The following is a 19,048-nucleotide window of genomic DNA, read 5'->3' as shown; positions in this document are numbered from 1 at the left end:
TGTGAAAGAGACTTGGTATGGGAAATCGCTATCAATAAGCTTTGTGATCAGTAGGCTTCTTCTTGGGTTAGTGAAACAATTCGAGTCCCTTTTCCACTAAGGTGGAAGTACAAGGTGGTATCGGAAGGAATGAAGGGGAAATCCCTGGGAATAGTGTGGGTCATTAGGGAGGGCCTGAAATAGGTGGGAAGAAACAACTCAAGGCTTCTACATTGTTATTGCTGGGCTTAGGTCATCAGAAGTGCATAAAGCAGGTTTCTGCAGACTGTGAAGGTTGCCTAGTACGCAGCTTTCATAAAAATAGCCCTGGCTTTTGAGCAGAATAGTGCTGTGTGGTGTGCCTGAGCAGCTAACAGCAACTGTGCCCCCAACAGAAAAAAGTGATCAATGTTTCTTTTCTCTATCAGCATTATGCATAGAAAGAAGGTGAACTAAATTCAAAATACACTGTGGTTAAATTATTTGGGTTTTTTTCCTGGCATTGTTAATGAAAAGCCTTTATAAATTACAACTCTTCTATTTGCCCCTCCAGTGCTTCAGCTGCTGCTAAATGGATGACAGCTGTCTAGCTTCTGATTGCAGTCAACATGCAAAATGCAGACCATTTTAATCCACGTGTTCTCTAGGAACTACTGGTGTAGTACTCCCGAGTACCAACTGAGGTGTTTGCATCAGAACATGAGGCTCATGGTCATCTGTAGTGGAAGTTCTATCTTCACTGATCATGTAACATGTTGCTTCTGCAACCTCTTAGCTGGACCTCTTAGAACACATGATGTTTGTTTGAGATGTAGGCTGACTTCATCCACCACAGGACAAAACTGCTGCTGCATGTACTAATGCTGAATTCCACTGGTTCGTAGGAACTGTAGCAGCAGCATGGTATCCTTTTGGGAATTGTGGCAGACTAGCCAGACAGGTTGCATTAGGCTACAAGCTTTTAAAGCTTCTTGTCAGTGTTACTGAACTGACAGATGGCATTAAGGGTTAGTAAGAGCAGTAATGTACTTAAACTGTTGCTCATTAAGCAGTTGCCTGAACTAATACAGTAACTGTTCACTAACTTTTGCAGTCCATACCCTCCTCAAGTAAGGTACATAGTTTCTGAAGTTACTGCATGTGGGACAGAAACGGTGCCAGCTAGCTTTAGGCTTTCTTACAGCTAATATAAAGCCGTGGCACAGCTCTAGACCTGCACTATATGGGTTTCTGATGTATTTGGCTTTAAAAGACCGTGCTTGCTTAGTTGTAATATCAAAATAGGACTTCAGTTGCCAATGCAAGGTTTGACCCTGCATGCCAAAGCAGAATCTAATGGTAAAAATAAAAAAAATTACTTGCAGCTAGTGAGCTAGCTCTTACGTGTCAGACCAAAACCTTTTTTTATGCTCACTGCTAGAAGTCTTGAATTATTGCTAATAGTTGCAAGTTACCTTCTAGTATATGTGTGGTATGATCTGTGATATCATCCTAGTTAACGAACTTCTAACCTAGTGTTTGGCAATATTTTAGAGTAAAGATGACCTGCTTTATTTTGATAAAATAGTGCTGAGCCAGCGATGCTGCTCATTGTGAAGAACTGTAACTTGAGCAGTTTGTAAAATGCTGGGGTAAGTGTATGTGAACTTTATCTCGTCGACTGCTGGGACCACTGGCTCCTGAGACATGATGCTGTTTATCCTCTGCCAAAGTTAAATCGCTTGACCTCAAGGGTGAGTTGGGGGTGCTGTGACATAAGGAATGTTCCAGACCGCGGAGGCGGTGTTCACCCACAAGTACCTGCGCACACGTGGCAATGGGCAAGTGACCAGCATAGGTAGGCACCACTCTCCGTTCCTGGGTATTTAATGTCTTAATATATGATGTCTGAAGTGGTTCCTGCAGCTCTTGCAGCACCGCTTTTGCACGCAGAAGGCCTTCGAGCAGCAGGTGTGCGGCGCCAGCTCTGACCTGCCCTGCTGGAGGACGGCTTGGGCCCGCAGAGGCTGCAGCTTTGGGTTTGTGGGGCAGCTGGGCCTCCAGCAGGGCACCTGCGCCGGGCCGTGCTGGGCTGCCTGCTGCCCCGGCGGCCGCTTGTCCCTTGCGCCCGGAGGAGCGGGGCCAGCGCGGGCCTAGCGGCGCGTTGCCGCTCGCAGCGCCGGGGCTGCCCTCGCCATGGCAACGCGCCCCGGCACCCGCTTCCGCTGACGTGCGGGCGGCGCGCCCCGCCTTAGCCCCGCCCCGCCGCCTGTCACTCACGGCCGCCGGGCGCGCGAGGGCGGCCGTTGGGCGCGCGGGGGCGCCCGCTGCCGAGGCGGGAAGTTGTGGCGGTCGTTGGCGCGCGCCCTCCTCTCCCCTCAGCGCCCCCCTCTGCCCTCTGCGCCAAGCTGCCCGCGGCGGGGCCGGCGGCGGCCGGGGCTTGGCTCCCCGCCCCCCGGGGGTGTGAGGGGCCGGGGCAGGCGCCGCCGCCCCTCCCGCCGTTTGGGGTGCGGTGCTGGCGGGGGTGACCCTGGGGGGCCGGGAGATCACAGGCGGGCCGCACTTACGACCTCAGGGGCGGGCTGTCCGCGCCACCTCACGGGCAGCTCCCGTGAGGCTGCTGGGAAGGCTCCAGGCCGGCTGCCCACCGTGGCCCAGTAAAGGACTTTACCTGATAAAAACAGGAGAAATGACGAAGCTAGATGAAGACCAACTTCTTAAATGTAAAACTTATTCCTTTTTATTTGTTCGGATTTTTGTTTTTAGGGTTAGATACTTTTCGGTTACATATTAGGACTGATAAAGGTTATGTTTTGGTAGAGGGGGATGGTGTTATTTTTATTCAATGTTTTCCAAATTCTTGGTGACTGGCAATACTGCTAGTGAGGCAACTATACACAAAACTGGTAAAGCTGATATTTCGGCATTTTAAAGTTCTGTAACGAGCTTTGTACCAAGATCCATGTTTAATGGAGGGAAGAAGATACAAAAGAACAATCTGGTTGAGAAAAGGGAACACAGGCAATTGAGAGACTTGCATAGAGAGTTTATCCCTAAAATACAAAAATGATGAAGTTGTGAGCGTGTATCATTACAAACCTCTCTTGTATGAAATGTGTTAATGTCTTACTAGAAGTTCTAGCCCTGCGATCTCTGGACACTTCCCTTCAACTTGCCTTGGGGTGGCTGTTGCGTTCCTGAGGCCCGGACTGATCCCTTGCTCCAGAGGCAGGCCCCCAGCTCAGTGCCTTTCCTTTGCCCTCGGCTGAGCTGATGCAGCAAAAGCCCAGTACGTTTCTTCCCATTCCAGGTGTGACTCCCCAGCTCTCCCCTGTCTTCATCTCTGGCCTGCATCCTGCCTCATTACCCTCACCGCACATCTCCAAATGCAATTATTTTCTTTGTAAACACTGCTGCTGAACTAGGTGTTTCCCATCAGGGTAGCCAAGTCACTGGTATTTTAGCTGCGTGACTGCTTGTTTGCCTACCTGTCTCAGTACAAAATTTTAAACACTTTTTATCACCCTCGCCTTTCCCCCTCCTACCAAAAAAATTGTTTCATATGTCGTGCAAAAAGCATTGGTTAAAATGTATGGTAACCCACTTCTGCTCATTTAGGCACAGGTTTGGCCTCTATGGTGATACAGCATTTCCCAGTATTAAGCTCTGTTGCACTGGTTCTGTGTGCATGGATGGGTGCTCTGGTCCTGGGCTGTGGTTTCTTTGTCTAAACCATGTGGTAGTCTTAAGACCTCAACTTCCTACTGCAGAAACTACACGTTATTGTAGATGCTGGCTTGTCTTCTTAGCAACAGTGGTTGCAAGAAACAATAGGGATGGAGCAAGCTGAGAAGCTGTGCTGCTCTAATTGCATTTGCCTGTGAAAGATGGTTGATGAAGATGCACTGTAAAAAGTGAGCTGATATAATAAGCACTGATATAAAGCTTATTAGTTAAACCACAGGCACAATTACCACAGCTCACTTTTAAAGGGACTTCTAGCTTTGAAACTGCAATCAGAAGTTGTAGTGATAGGTTTGAATTTGTCTAAGTGAATTCAGTAAAGCTGATGGATGTCTACCTGTTTTCATTTGTTCCTAGAATGGGTCTTGGGTACAAAATATGATGCAGACTTTAACGTACGGTCCATTTTTTTCTAAAATATTGTAAATAGCAATGACTTTGGGATGCAGCACTGATTCTAGTTGTGAATTTCTAGTTGTGAATTTCTGAGTGAATTTTGCATTGTAAAAGAAAAAAAAAAAAGACCTGTTACTAACCATTTCCACTGGCATCTGCCCTGAGACAGAATCCCTCGAGAAAATACATAGCCGTCAGAGTAGACCTGCTGCTTTTCTGTGCTGGGGAAAGCTGAAGATCATAGCTGCAAGTTATATACTGCTGGTAGCAAGGGCACCATTCCGAGGCAATGAGCAGCTACATGGGGCTTTGGCCCCAGGAGGTTTGGTCAGCTGCAGGGATGATTCCAAGGGAGGATGAGACTGTAGTTGCTTTTTCTCCTCTGATGCAACTTGCAAAAGTTTCCCTTTGCAGGTTGTATCTGATACGCATTTCTCAAAATGTCAGAGTTGAGGATGGAGCATGAAATGCAAAACTCTGTTTACCTTGGGGAGCTTGGGTTGGTAAGAGGAATGCTGCCCTGCTTGTGGGAAGTTCAGGTTTGGTCTGTAATTTGATCTGTGGTCATCTTGACAGTTGAAATTTGATTATGGCAAAGTGTATTTTATTAGATTTCTATAAAGAAGATTGGCAGAAGATGCTGTGCATTTATCAAGGCAGCTTTCTAACGTTGCATTGCTGAAATGACGAAAGTATGATCAGTTGTGCTTATTATTTGCTTTACCTGAAAACTCTGAAACATTGAGGCAAAATTGTAAAAGCAGGCAGAGAATATAGTCTTTTTTATTGCACAGTTTCACTGCTTCTGGCAGGAAATGTACAGCATGTGACAATTCAGCCTGGTGACAGCTTTGTAAGTAGATCAATAGAAGAGATTACTTAAGTTTATACAGAAGTTGCAGGTACTATAGAAAGGTAGCGGGATTATGATTTGTAAACCTTAAACCACACTTTCCTGCACAACAGTCTGCAAAGATATTATTTTTTGTAAAGCAGGTATGTGATTTTCAGCTGCAAGGAACTTCCTCTTTCTTCACAAGCGCTGAATCAATGTTGTTTCTGAGAACCTGCATCCCACTGTTGCCTTCTAGTTTGTGCTTGAGTGATCAAGCGTTTTGTTAAGTGAAGGGGTTGTCATGAGCCATTTTGTGACTCTTCATGTTTTTGATGTCAAACTTCAGCCAACAGAAATGGAGACCCTGGATCTGTTGAAGAATTGTTTGGTGTGCAGATGGGACCTGCGGAGGAGAGACCCCAGAATGCTACCTTGCCTTCACTCGTTCTGTAAGGACTGTCTTCCAGATTTGATTCAAGGATATAGATGTGTTCCCACTGAGTATGAAGTTCTATATGAAGGTAATAATCAAGAATTGCTGGCTTGTGCTCTTTCTATTACAGTATTATAAAAGTAGATGGATTTAGAAATGCTTTTTGTATCCTATTCCTTTACAGCACTACTTTAAAAGAGTAAACTGGGAGCCTCAAGGTTTGTATTTGTAAGAGAGTGGATTGGGAGCAAGCCTCCTTCATTAATGTTTTTCATCCAACAGCGATGTTTGGAAGAGAAATGACACAGTTGGGCAATATTTAGCATTTTCCAGAATACACCAAGTTTCAGTTACCAACTCTGACGTTGTGAATATTTGATTTGTTTAGCTTAATAAGTGAATAAATGCTACAAGGTAGTTTCTAGCCTACATTTTTATCCGATCTTTTGGATGTGTTGGACCTCTCTGTGATACTGGTTGTGGTGATGGATTTATTCGTCCTTCCCTACCCCTTGTGCACCTCCACCCCCCAACATGAACACAAAAACATCCTGTTCTTTGTTCTTAACAGAGGTCGTAATAACTGTTAGAACACGTGTGTTGTGGTGCACTGAAACTTTTCCTTTTATCTCATTGTAAACATGGTTTCTGTCGATCTGAACCCTTCTGGCTGTAGGGTATACTGTAAATCACCCTAACAAGCTGAGGAAACTAGTGAGGATGAGAAGCATTTTGTGATTGTGGCTTTTGAAATCCTGAAGTTATTTCTACGATTTTTGGTAGCGATGGTAATAGAAAATACATAACTTTTTTGGAATAAGACAGGACTTAGATGACAGAATACAGTCATTTTAACTCGATGAGTCTTAATTGCCATGGGGAAGCATTCCAGACTCATTACTAATTTATAAGAAGAGCAAAGGCATGTAGATTACTTGTATTTTCACAGGCTTTGAACTTCAGATGAATAAGAGGCATCGTTTATTATCTCTTCCATAGCAGATTTTAGAATCATGTAGGAAGAGAAGATACCTTCCCTGAGGTGATGGTAATCTGAATTGATGAGATAACATAAACTAGACACATTCGGTTTGAGAACAAAGGGAAACAGTGTTAGGAGATCACTGTAGAAAGGCTAGCAAAACACAGAAGATAAAGGCAAAGGGAATAACCTGATGGCAAAGGAGAAAGGCTATTTGTATGTAGGGTACAGACAGAAAAACATATAAAAGTAGAAGACGACAAAGAGCAAAGCAGTCATTTCAAGTAAATGTCTCCTTAAAATTTTTAATGCCCAATCATAGAGGCTTTAAAATCTGGGGGACCTACTTTATAACAAAATGCTGTTGATAACAACCACTCCATTACTTTTTATGTATCCTCAATGGACATCTAAGCCATTCCTCTCTCCACCTTGTTTGTGAAGTGGAAAAGTTAATTTATACCACTTGGTGATCTTGGATGAAGTGCTGGAGGTTCTCATGAGCTGTTAAAATATCAGATATTTCTCCAAGCTCCTGAGTGCATTAGGAATTATTTGTCTATAGCAAATTGGAGCAAGTACTGGTATATTTCTGTATACTTGTAGTTTCTCCATTTACTTCCTCATTCTCTTGTAGATAGGGAACTTCTATGACAAAAAGCGAGATTAGAGAAAAGAAATAATGAATGGTGATGACCCAGTAAATGAAGTGAAACACCAGGTGCAGAGACTCAGTTAACATATGAGCAAGAAGAGCAGCAAAACCAAAACATCTGTGTCTCTTATTTAAGTCAATGGCTGAAACTGCAAGCACCATAGGTCAGCCAGGATAAATTTATGAAGTCTTCTGATGGCATGATGCTAAACATTGCTTGTCTTATCTGCACCAATTGCTGAGTTATTGCTGACTGTTAAAGGGAACAAATGTGACTTAAGCTATTGACAGATGTCCACTTGCTGCATTTTATTATTTCTATCTGAAAGTACACAGTTTTCTTTCACTTGTAAGGTAGGTGCTATATACATGGATCCCTAATTGTGAATGCTTGTTAGCGAGGCACATCCAAAACTCAGCCAAGCATTGGTCACACTTGCATTTAGTGTGTTCAGAGATATCTTCAAGGAGGTTTATTTAAAGAAAAAGATTGAGCTGTAGGACTCCTTTGGCTCTGGGCTTATCTTCAATTTGATGTTTTGGTGTAAGAAGTGTGGTGTACTGGTTCCGGCTGTCAATATAAAACACAGTGCCTTATCTTGTACTAAGTATGTATGTTAAAAATAACTAACTAACAAAAAGCACATCTACAGAGTTCTTTAAACTCTATTTAGGCTTACAGTGGAGTGCAGTTTGGCCACTTTGGTTTTACAGCTTGTCTATTTCCAGGACCTGAATAACCTTGTTTCGATGCAATCATACAAGGCAAGTGATGCACTGCATCACATCTATTAATTCTGAAGGAGAATACCTATTTGGTTTAATTAGATCCACTTCACACCAAATACATGTTTTATTTCTAAAAAAGGAAGCAGAAAGGTAGTTCTAAAGAGGGAAACTGTTCATAACGTGTATATTTAGACATCTTAAAATGTATTTAAAGTTGTTCAGCCCTTCTTACTCTGTCGTTCAGCTGCCAAATCCAAAAGGGAAGTGAAACAAAGGGGGGTTTAGTTATATAAATAAGAAGCTGTAGAGTGGGAGGTTATCTTCAGAACTGTTTCCTATAACCTATAATTGGGTCTCCAAGGAAGTGTAAATTATGCCTGCAGCTTGAGCTGTAGCTAATGCTCTCTGAGAATAATTATTCTGATGGTTGTTGGAGGAAAAAGAGCAGAGGAATAGGTGCAACATGTGGACAGCAAGTACAAATGTGTTGTGTATCATAGCTCTACTGTTTGTTTCTTTATGCTAATCAATTCTCATGATAATAATAGGTTAATTATCTGCATTGATTTGTTTCTGAGACAACCAGCTTGAGGGTTCTTTCTATTTAAACCTGAGCAGACTGGAAGACCTTGAAACAGCTGCTGCTTTTGATGTTCAAAAAGTCTTTGTACTCAGTTTCCATACCTGGTGTAGAGGTTATGGTTCTCACTTTCAGAGATGACTGCTGCAAATTATCCACAGCTCTGTCACTTACAAATTGGAGTACTACAATATCAAGTACTTGAGAGCACTCAGAAATTTTGGTTCTTTCTTTATTTGTGCTTCTAGAAGGAACACTCTGGATGAGGGTCACTGCCTTGATGTCTGCTTACTATTCCCAGGGTTTGATACAGTGTGGCAACTTTAATTAATAGGAATAAGAGTGCCATGGGATGCGCAAGGTCTGGTCTGTGGGGAACTAGGGCTCCAACAGTATATGGCAGAACCATGTTGTTTTCCTGAAAGCTGATTTTGGATATCCCAGGTATGGAGTTGGAGTGTCCAGACTGGGTAACTGTGTCTGATTACTGGATCCACTGTCCTTGAATTTCCATTTTCCTCAACCAACTGTCTAGTTACTATTGCTGATGGGAGTGTGAGAGTGGAAATAAATATGTGGCATATGAAAAAGGGCTGCAAACCAGTTCAGCAGAAGAAACTGCTGCTGCTGAAGCTTTTCAGGGCTCAGAGGTGTGTGTATAAACACAACACACACAGGGATGTCTGTACGTGTGTTGCTTTTTAGTGCTGGTGGCTTTTGTGGTGGTGTCAGGTGCATTAGCCTTCTATGGGTGATAGCTGAGTAGTGGAGCCCCGGAAGGATGTAGGTGTAGGACTATTCCTCCACATCCCTCATGTGATGAAACTTGGGAGTCTGTTCATTACAATCTGGTCTTCAGTGATTGTTCAGTACTAACTGCTAACTCAAATACACTGAGAATATCTTATATGTGGTTTATCCTGCATATAATTCTGAAATAGGGTTTTGTTCTGCATATCACAGTGAAACAGGGCTTCATTCCAATGTTAGGATCCTTGCTAGCCTTTCTAAATTCAGGGTCATCTCTTCAGCAGTGAAATGTGATGTCATAAATAATGACTTATGCAAATGTTCTTACCTCCTTCCTACCAGTGTAATTTCCTTTAAAAAAAAAGAGCATGCCCATAGCTTTTTGCTACTTCTAGAAGTTTTGATAACAATAGTGGACTTCATTTGGCATCATGATTGCACCATAGCTGAATTTGGCTCCTGATCTCTTAGTGCGTTAGCTGTTGTTTGAGTCCTGTAATTCCATGTTGAATTGCTATTTAGATCCAGATATTGCATCATTCTCATACGTACAAACAGTGAGTCTCTAGGGCTTCTGAATACTCTCCCCTTCACCCACGGTGCTGTAATAATGGTATATTTAAATGAGCTGTCTGCAAAGTACAAGCTCTTCAAACAAATTAACAATGTTGTTTAGAGTGGTAAGGTGGGAAGGCAAGAAAAATACTTAGAGAGCGGTCTGCAAGATGTACTGTGGGAGCGAATGGTGGTGTAAGACCTGCTGTTACCAGGACCTGGAAAGGCACTTCAGTTCTGCACCCTTGCTCCAGGTCAGTCTGAGTGGAGAGAAGACCCAGGCAAGAAGGGAAGTATGATGCTGCTATTTGTTCTCATGACAGGATTTTTATTCCACCACTTCAGGAAAAATACAACCAAGGCAAGTTAACAGAGGCCTGAATGAATCTGAGAGGCAAGGGCAGGTAAGAAGGCAGGAAGAAAAAAAATATGTACCTTCTAGTGGCCCGGTACATCATTCTGCTCGACTGATTTGTCAGCATTTCTGGCTGAAGAAGGGGAAGCAGCCCCAGACAGTCCATAAAAAGTGCAGCATCTTCAATCTGCAGTACGGCAAAGCCTGATTCCAGGGAGTGCACTGTGTGTGCAGTTCTGCTTAATAACCACCTGCTCCCCGACACAAGTGACTTTGTGTGTAGCCCCCTAAGTGACTGTTTATCCAGAGGACAGGTAAGGGGTTTCTAGGAAATTGTACCGTACTGGTGATTTGTGCTCTGAGCATGAGCACAGCGTAGTGCACTCCCTTTGTGTTGTTAAAGTAGCTGCTGCTTGTGGCTATTTGTAAATATGTATGTAAGGTTTGCTTAATTTCAGGGTAATTGCTTCACAAACGGTTCTGTATTGTATTTATTGTGTCAAGCTATCATTAGATTCTTTTGGGAATTTATATTGAAAAAAGTTGGGTATTTACAGGGAGCACAGGTTTTTATTACATGGAAAAGGAATCAAATAAGAAACCCAATTAGCTGAATGAGTATCATCTCCGAAACTACCACATTCAGGGAATCCCTCCTGTGCTTTTAATGAAGTCTTAAATATAGAATTCAGTATTAGGACAGGTGAGAAGGTGCTTACTGATTAGTCCTCCTAGAGTAGGGGATTATTTCCAATACAGTATTGCCATGCTGTCCCCATTATTTTTTCTGTTAACTGTTATGCTCTTTGTTCTGATTTTGTTATTAAGCTTAGGGCTATACATGTCTTACATTCATCTCAAGGGAGTGTTAGATTCGAAATCATTATAAATCACAGTTACTTGGATGTTTAAGGTACACTTTGATGTTTACACAATCAAAGCTGTACTTGATGGTCTGTGGTAGTGAGTCTAATACGAAGTTCTGACCTGTGTGTGCATGCGACTCAGTCCATGTGTATCTCTGGAACAGCAATGAATTCAGTAGCGTAACTTGGATCTAAAACCTGGGAAGAAAAATATCAGGAGTAGTGTCATCTACCTCTAAAACCATGACTGTTCCATATTTCTTAATACCACTGCATTTCTCAGTATATATAAGGAGGCTTTTGTGCAGAACTGAAATCCATGCATGATGTATGTTTTCTTAGGGTGAAAATTGTTGAAGTTTTCTTTAAATACATTTTAAAATATTAAAAAGATGGTCTTGCCCATTGTCAAATGAATGCATTCTTTATACAGTGTATTTTGTACTTCACTGGTTTGTAGCAAATTAGTAGAATTTTAAGTTCACATGAATGCACCTGAGGCCATGAGCATTCCATTGAATATCATTCAATTGGTATAATTTGATTTAACATTCTGCACTAACTGAATAGTGTTGGAATGTAATAAAATAGTAACTTCAATATTAACTTTTTTTTACCTTATATGGTGTGTAGATGGAGGTTGTCCCTGCTACGGCAAAGTCCTGAGCACTGCTTTTGTTTCTGAGTAAACAGCTGTTCCCAGAAATGTTTTGTGTAAGGCTGTGTACTCACTCATATGGCCTGTTGATAGAAATAACAGAGTGGCACGCATTTCTTACTTCAGAAATTAACCCGTTGATAATTTCCCCTTTGGTCAATTTGCAGCATATTATGTAGTCTCAGTACGGAGGTTTTCCTCTCTGTATTAGCCAGGTCGAGAGCTTGTGCTGCTTGGGCAATGCTGTTATGGGAGTAAGAAACTGGTTCAAAATCTCAGAGGGCTAGAGGTGATTCCCTGCAAAGTCAGTAGATGGTTTCCTGCTGACTGCACTGTGAATCAGAGCATGTCCTCTGAGACTTATCTGAGAAGCTGTTTGCAAACTAGGTACTTTGCTTCCTAGCTTATCAATCAAAATGTATCTGTCTTTTTATTTCTGCTGCTGTTATAACTTGTGTCACTTTGTCACGTACTCACAGGGAAACTTGAAAATTGTTTCAGTTTCTAGGAATAAGCAGTACAATTCACTGGTGCTTGTAGTACGCACCATTAACAAGGAGTAGGGGGGCACTGTCTGTCTAAGAAAATAAGTCTTAGGTACTGCAGTGCTCCTACTGTTTTTACATTTCTCTAGAGAACCAAGCTGTTAACAGGCATCCAAAAGACACACAGTACTGTAATTTGGAAAGCATGGAGGCGTTTTAATGTGACTGATATGAAAGCATTCTGTTGTCCTAGGGTGTAACATATAAAGGTGATCAGCTACAAATATGGTGCGTAAATAAGAGACCTTTTCAGCTGTGCTCCTTATATTAAGGATGCAAAGTACAGGAAGAGTTTAAAAGGCTTCTTCAACTTTCTGCCATCACAGTCATCTTTATCAGATGAATTTTTAGCTTCCTTGTAACTCCTGCCACCAGAATGCACTTAAACAAGGCTCAGTTTGCAAGCCTAGAAGATGAGCAAAGCGTTGACAACTGCTTGAGTTGCCCTTTCCCTTGGGGTGACTTGTAGCTGAGTAGCACAGGCACCTGTGGATACTACCTGTTCCTTCTCCCATCTACATGAACACACAGTGTTACATGACATGCACAGTTAAACAAGGCTGAGGTAGACCATAGTCTGCCACTTGGGCCATCAAATCACAGTTCTGTTGTAAATGCAACCTTGGGAGATAGTAAACAATATACTTTTGCTTTTATAACAAGATTTGGGCTAAAAAAGACTTGAACCTCATGGAAGCAGTTCTTAGTAAGATGTCCTCTTCAAAGGAGATGTAACAGAAGTCAAAGCTTCTTCAAAACATTTATGAATGAAAGTGAACGTATTCAGACATCTGACTGTGTCGTGCCGTTGTCAGAAGTGGTAATGTAGGAAGGGTTTGGGGTTTGTGTGTCTGTCAGTGTAAAGTGATGCTGAACAGCAACCCAGTTCTGAAAATGTGAGATATTCAGGGTTAGAATTGTGCACCTGGCCAGGGACTGCAGGAGCCATTCCCAAGAGCAGGTAATACTAACACCTGGAAAACATGAGAGTCTCCGATAACTGTCTAATGTGAAGAGTAATTGACATCTTAAGGTATAATTACTCTACAGGCCACTCTCCTTATTAAAAAATAGTTTTCATTAAGGAAAAGAGTGCATTGAACATTGTCAGTCCAGTAGAAAGCTGTCATTAATCCTGCTTTTAAAATCTTGCTTTAAGTGACTCTGCATCATTTAGTCTTGGAGAATACTGCTGTTAGTTATCATAAACAGATCATTTGGCAAGGTGAGCATAGCACTGAAATTCTATTCTTAACAGAATGGAAAAAGATACAAAAAAAAGGCTTGATGAGATATGGCAAAAAAAGACTGACACACCACCAGCATCTCTGAAGGACTGAATTCGTATCTACAGTAGTTTACAGAAATGTGGTCAGAAACATGCACACTCCTTTAGAAAGAAACAAACCAGAAACACTAGACCTTCTAGAAAAATGTAAGTTCTAATTCAAGAAGTCTGGGAATGAAACTGCTAGCAGAGGTGCAAAAATGCATGTATACAGTTATGGACACCTTCTTGAACTGTTGGTTCTCAGCCCAGGCATACACTAAGATTCATCCCAGTTGCACTCAGTAGCTAATGAAGGCAGAATCAGGTTTTGCTGCTCGTTTTGCTTTGCTTTGCTTTAGGGGTGATCATGTTTTGCCACCTTTGGATTTGTTGTAATAGATGACTTGCAATTCTGAGTTTTATTTATGAAACATTTTTTTTGTCCTTTACCTTTATTCTGACTTGTTGCTTCTGCTAGCAGCACGTTACTCCTCTTTCATTTCACTTGGATAGCATGCTGCACTGTAAAACTAGTATTAGACAACGTGTGTTTTATGCTTTGATACACCTCTGGTAATGTAAAGCTGGTCTAGAACTAGCAAGTATCAGAAATCACAAGTAGTTCTGTAACAAGGGGAATACAGTTTAAGTGCAGCTCAGGTTTTATCAGAGCTGTAAGCCCTAGTAATTTTGTGGGAATTTGGACATGCAGATATCCTTGATAAATACTGAAATAAGTCAACTAAACTATAGTGTATTACTAGGGATTTTGTTGCTTTGTTTTTCTTTCCTGTGTGTTGAACTAGATCTAGCCACAAACTTAGGCCTTGAAGAATGCCTGTTTCCTGGAACTAAGTATGTCTGTGTGATGTAAAAATGCTAGCAATACTGAAGTGTGGTTTATACAATTTCCTTGTTCACATGGCTGGTGTGCATTGTTTGATTTGTGGGTTGGATTTTTTTTTAAATTCAGGTATCCTTTCCTGCCCAGTGTGCAAACAGACCTGCTTTGCAAGGGATGTAGTTGAAAATTTCTTTCTCAAGGACTTTCCCACTGGTAATTCAGCTATGGCAAAGGTAAGTGAAAACCAGTGAGCTGGGTGCCTTGTGAATTGTTGAAACGCTAGCAGATGAACACTGAAAACAGAGCACATTTCATGTTGAACAACAGTCTCTCTTACGGTTTGCTTATGCAGCACTGTAATTATTTCTCTCCTAGAGATGGACATACTGCCTTCATAGTACTTTTTAAACTTTATTTGGAGAATGAGTTTGACTCTATATACTTAAAATAGTCTCGATTAAAAAATCACAATACTAATGGTGTAGGACTGAATCTGTGACAATATATTAGGAAGATATGAGAAAGAATCTCTTGGATTCTTCATTGTTCCTTTTCTGCTCTCAACACAAAGTAAACAGAAGCAGACTATTGGCCGATTGGTTATGCCAAGGTTACCCATTAGATCTTGTGGGCAATTATAATTTTCTGATTGTCTGTTTTAATGATAAAAAAGGTCACATCATATTTCAGTTTTCCATTGGGGAATGGATGCAAAGGGTAATTGGAAGGCGTAGGATTATTACCTTGGCCTTCTATTGACACTGTATATAAATGGATTTAACTTCTGTTAAATACCCAGTTAACAGGCCAGACTATTCTCATAGTTTTTCAATTTTTACTACTTTGGGTCACAAGAGGGACAGAGAAAGGGGTGCATTTCTGCCCCCTCTGTTACAAAACAGTATTATTTTATTTGCATGAATAAGATTGATTTCAGAATGTGGTAGTATTACCTGTAGCTGGGAGTTCAACCAGGTGAAAAGTTGTCAAAACTGTTCTGTAACCTGCTGATGGCTTTATCCAAAGTGTGATCCAAAGCAAGTGAAGAGTAACAAAGAATGAGGGATATTGGACCTCACGTTCTGAACCAGCTCCTGGACCTCAGTCTCTTTTGCACTTTTGCTTCCTAAGTAGTCTGGATAGCCACGTTGGATATGCAATTTCAGGGCCTTTGGGTAGAAGGGAACACTTTTTCCATAATGTAGGACAGAAGATAGAACTTTCCACTCCTTTTTACTCCTGTAGGGGCAGCAACAATTTGTAGGTTGGTTCTGTCCCATGCAGAAGGCTTGAGACTGCTTTAAACTGTGCAAGTGTCCAGTGACATTGTTGCAAAAAAGTGTAGAGAGGATGCACCACTCCCTGTCAGTCATTTCTGTGTTTCATTTTCTCCATTGTTAAAAAGAAAAGAATGTTTAATCTAATCCATGGAGTGTTCTGGGGAAATTAAAAAAATAATGCAAGTGTGTTGACAAGGTATAAGGCGCTTGAAGAGTGCAACATAACTTTACCTAAAACAGAAGGAGGTCTATTTGCACACACTCTTCAAAGAGAAGAAGAAAATTCATAAGATATTGCTGAATGTTTAGAATGCACTTATTATACTGGGATTTCTTAATTACCATGACTCACATAATTTACCTTTCAATGAGATTTGTGTAGAAAGGAAATCAAGTGAGGGTATCTAATGTCTTCAAAAGCACTAGCTTATTTTTTCAAACCTTTAAAAGAAGATTTTTCTTTTCTGTAATCCCTTAGGAGTCCTAAGAGCAGTTCAGTAAAGCAGATTTCTCACTGGAGTTTAAGAGTACCCTAGAGGGACTTGTGAACCTTCCTCATAGTTTTTGGCTTGCTTCCTTTTTATTAACAGTCAAGTCACGTATCAGTGAAACTTGCTCACTGTCTTTTAACTACCACTCCCCAAAAAACCTAAAGACAGTTTCACCGTCAGTAATATCAAAAGGAGAAGCACAAGCTCATCCAACTGAGGCACAGCTGAACTTCCACCATTTTCTTAATTTACCTAATATGTTCAAATGGGAATCTGGCAAGGCTTGTATCAAAGTGGAAGCAAGATGTTTCTTAGTGTGTGAGACAGTGAGGCCTAAATGATAGAATGCGCTGTATACTATCAGCAGGAGTTTCAAAAATATGCAGTTCAGCATCTCTTGCCCAAAAGCCCATTTCCACATCATAAATAATGGAACTCTGGGCACACTTTGTGCTCTGCAACTTACAAGTAATGTTAACACAGTAGAGTGTCAATGTAAGTTTGTCAGACTGACAGCGGAACAGTTGCAGGTAAACTTGTGGTTAAGCAGTTTTGGTTACTGCAGAGAAAGCAGAGCTTCCCTTAACTTTTGACCTGTTCTCTAAGCTGGCCCTTCATGGGTACATTTTAAATTAGACACTTCTTTTTGTATAACAAGTTTTGCTTCCCAGAATAAATACCCTTGCATTTTGGTTGCGTAAATTATATTAGGCTTTTTGGTGTAAATTATTATATTACCTTTTGGAAAACATTGTTGATAAGCAAATGGCTAAAATAGCAGGATGGCTTACACAAATACTTCCCTGCCTAGATGATCAAACACATTTAAAACTTTGCTTTGTTGTCTTATTGTCAAGAATTGCCCAATCTCTTTGAAAAAGATTGGGAATACTTAGAAACTCTTTAACGAGCTGATAAGAGACCTGTTGTGAAATTCCAGCCCCACTGAAGGGAATGGTAAAATTGAAATTAATTTCAGCAGAACAAAAAATTTTTTCTTCTTGTGCTGAAGTGAATCAGAACTTGACTCACTTGTGTTTCAGAATTTAGGCAGATATAGATGTTCTACTTAATGTTGAAGCCATGACTTAAAACTAAGGTGACCAGCAAAGAGCTGTGACTGTTTTTCCTTCAGGCTTTCTATTCCCTGAGACACTGCAAAGAGAAACTCTTCTGTTCAGTTCATGGGGCTTGCATCAGGGCGTATGTGCTGAGTGCATACTGCTGTATCCTTCTCTCCCTGTTTCCCATCAGAATAGTTGGCATGCAGTTGTCACTGAACTGAATTGAAGATAAGCTGATGCCCAACAGAAAGGACACCATAGGAAGTAATTTTGCCATCTATTTTTAATTGCTTGAGTAGCCCCCTGAGTAGTAGCAGTATTCAGGAACTATGCATAAGTACAGTAGATACATTGTAACCTTGTAGGAAATGTTTGAGTTTGATAAACTGGGGGCAAAGCTTTTATGCTTTGATGATGGTAAAATGACATCACTCTGTTCATTCTGTCCATTAGTACCTATTTGTGGCTATGGGAAGTCAAAGACATTAATATTAGGAGTTTTCAAACAAGGTACTTTATGCCCAGTGCAAATCCTTTTTAGAAGAATTATCATTATAGCTATCTTGAAATAACTCTTGAGTTCACTCTGGATACCAAAGATCAAATTACCCATTTCATTTACGTGCTGCTTTATTAATTTCCCCTTTAGTGACGCTTCCAGACAGCATGGCCTATGTAACAAAGGGCATTTCCTAAATTGTTGAATCAATCAAGATGATAGTTAATTAAGGTTTCCAGTTGTTCTCATGTTTCCATGTCTTACGTTTCCAGCTTACCACATGTGATACCAAGATAAAATTGAGCTCATTTCTGGTTAGCTCTTTAGAGAACTGGAACTAAGTTTTTCATTAATAGTATGTTGTCCCCACATTGTTTTCTAAATTGCCTTACCTTTGGCATGTTTTATGTATTTTTCTGACAGTTACACTGTATCAGAGTGGTTCATACAATGCTAAAGCAAACAGAGTAAGCTCTAATTTTGAATAATGCAATGTAGACTTAGAGTACCTCTGCTGAAGTAGCTCCAGTTTGTGTTTATATACGTGAAAGCAGAAGTGGATTCTAGTCTATAGATTTTTTAGTTTGTTAATAATTAGTAAGAGAAATTAATGAAAGACACTGATATTATATGGTGAAATGCTTCTGTATAATGTGATTAGAAAGGAATTGGTAGTTAGATTAAAAAACTTTTTGATGGGTTATGTTTGACTGTAACATTTCACGTATTTACTTGACAACCTAGACTATCTTTTCTGAGGTGGAAAATATCTGTATCTACCTATCTAAATATCTATACATATATAAGCATATAAAAGTAAGGCGTACAGTCATTTGATGTATTAAAGCCATCAGTAAGTAGTGCAACACTAACAGAAAGGGATTACAAAGCACACTACTCATTTTCAGAAGTAACTTTTAACCTAACACTGCTTAACTGAATTCAGACAAGCCTTATTTTATAGTTTCATGGCTTTTTCATTTCACAAAATAACAAGAAATTATGATAATTTCTTCTGACTTCATATGTAACATGGACATCAGAATTTTGCTGAATAGTTCTTGCATCATGTCATAATTATGCTTGATAGTGCTAGAGCACAAAAAGACAACCAATTTGATTGAAGAGTTTCAGATTTTAATTTTATTGTTCCCTTTTACAACAATAACCAGACTCTTAAAATCACTTGAATTGCATTAGTCTGAGGAAGAAAAATATTAACCTTACCAATCTGAATCATAGTCTATTAAAGATAACAGTTTGTACGGCTGATTTGTTATCCTTTTTTGTAATTTCACTTTTTGTTCTTAGAGCTGCTCCACGTGTAAAGAAAAGAGATCTGCTCACAGTCTCTGTACAAGCTGCAATAAGTGGTTGTGCAGCTCATGTACAGAGGAACACAGGCATGGCAAGGAATCTGGAGACCGCTTCCTGTCTGCATCCCTGAAGGGCTGCACAGGTACTGAAGATGCACTTTGAAATTTTGTTTCTTCTCATATCAGTTATTCAGTTGAAAAAGGAGCAGTTGCAGGCTCTGTGCCACAGGCACCATGCTCTGT

The 19,048-nt window shown here is 40.7% G+C and overlaps 1 protein-coding gene across 1 annotated transcript in view; it reads left to right on the top strand.

Moving 5' to 3' along the window:
• The first annotated feature begins 5,157 nt into the window (after positions 1-5,157).
• TRIM66 (tripartite motif containing 66) overlaps positions 5,158-19,048 on the top strand; it is a 49,106-nt gene continuing 35,215 nt past the window's right edge. The window contains 3 exon segments of the mRNA XM_037403067.1: positions 5,158-5,454; positions 14,285-14,388; positions 18,801-18,948. Coding sequence (XP_037258964.1) covers positions 5,235-5,454; positions 14,285-14,388; positions 18,801-18,948 — 472 coding nt within the window. The 5' untranslated portion in view covers positions 5,158-5,234.

The sequence above is a fragment of the Falco rusticolus genome, chromosome 10 (genome assembly GCF_015220075.1).
Source record: "Falco rusticolus isolate bFalRus1 chromosome 10, bFalRus1.pri, whole genome shotgun sequence".
Classification (NCBI taxonomy): Eukaryota; Metazoa; Chordata; class Aves; order Falconiformes; family Falconidae; genus Falco; species Falco rusticolus.
This window is presented reverse-complemented; position numbering and strand designations above follow the sequence as displayed.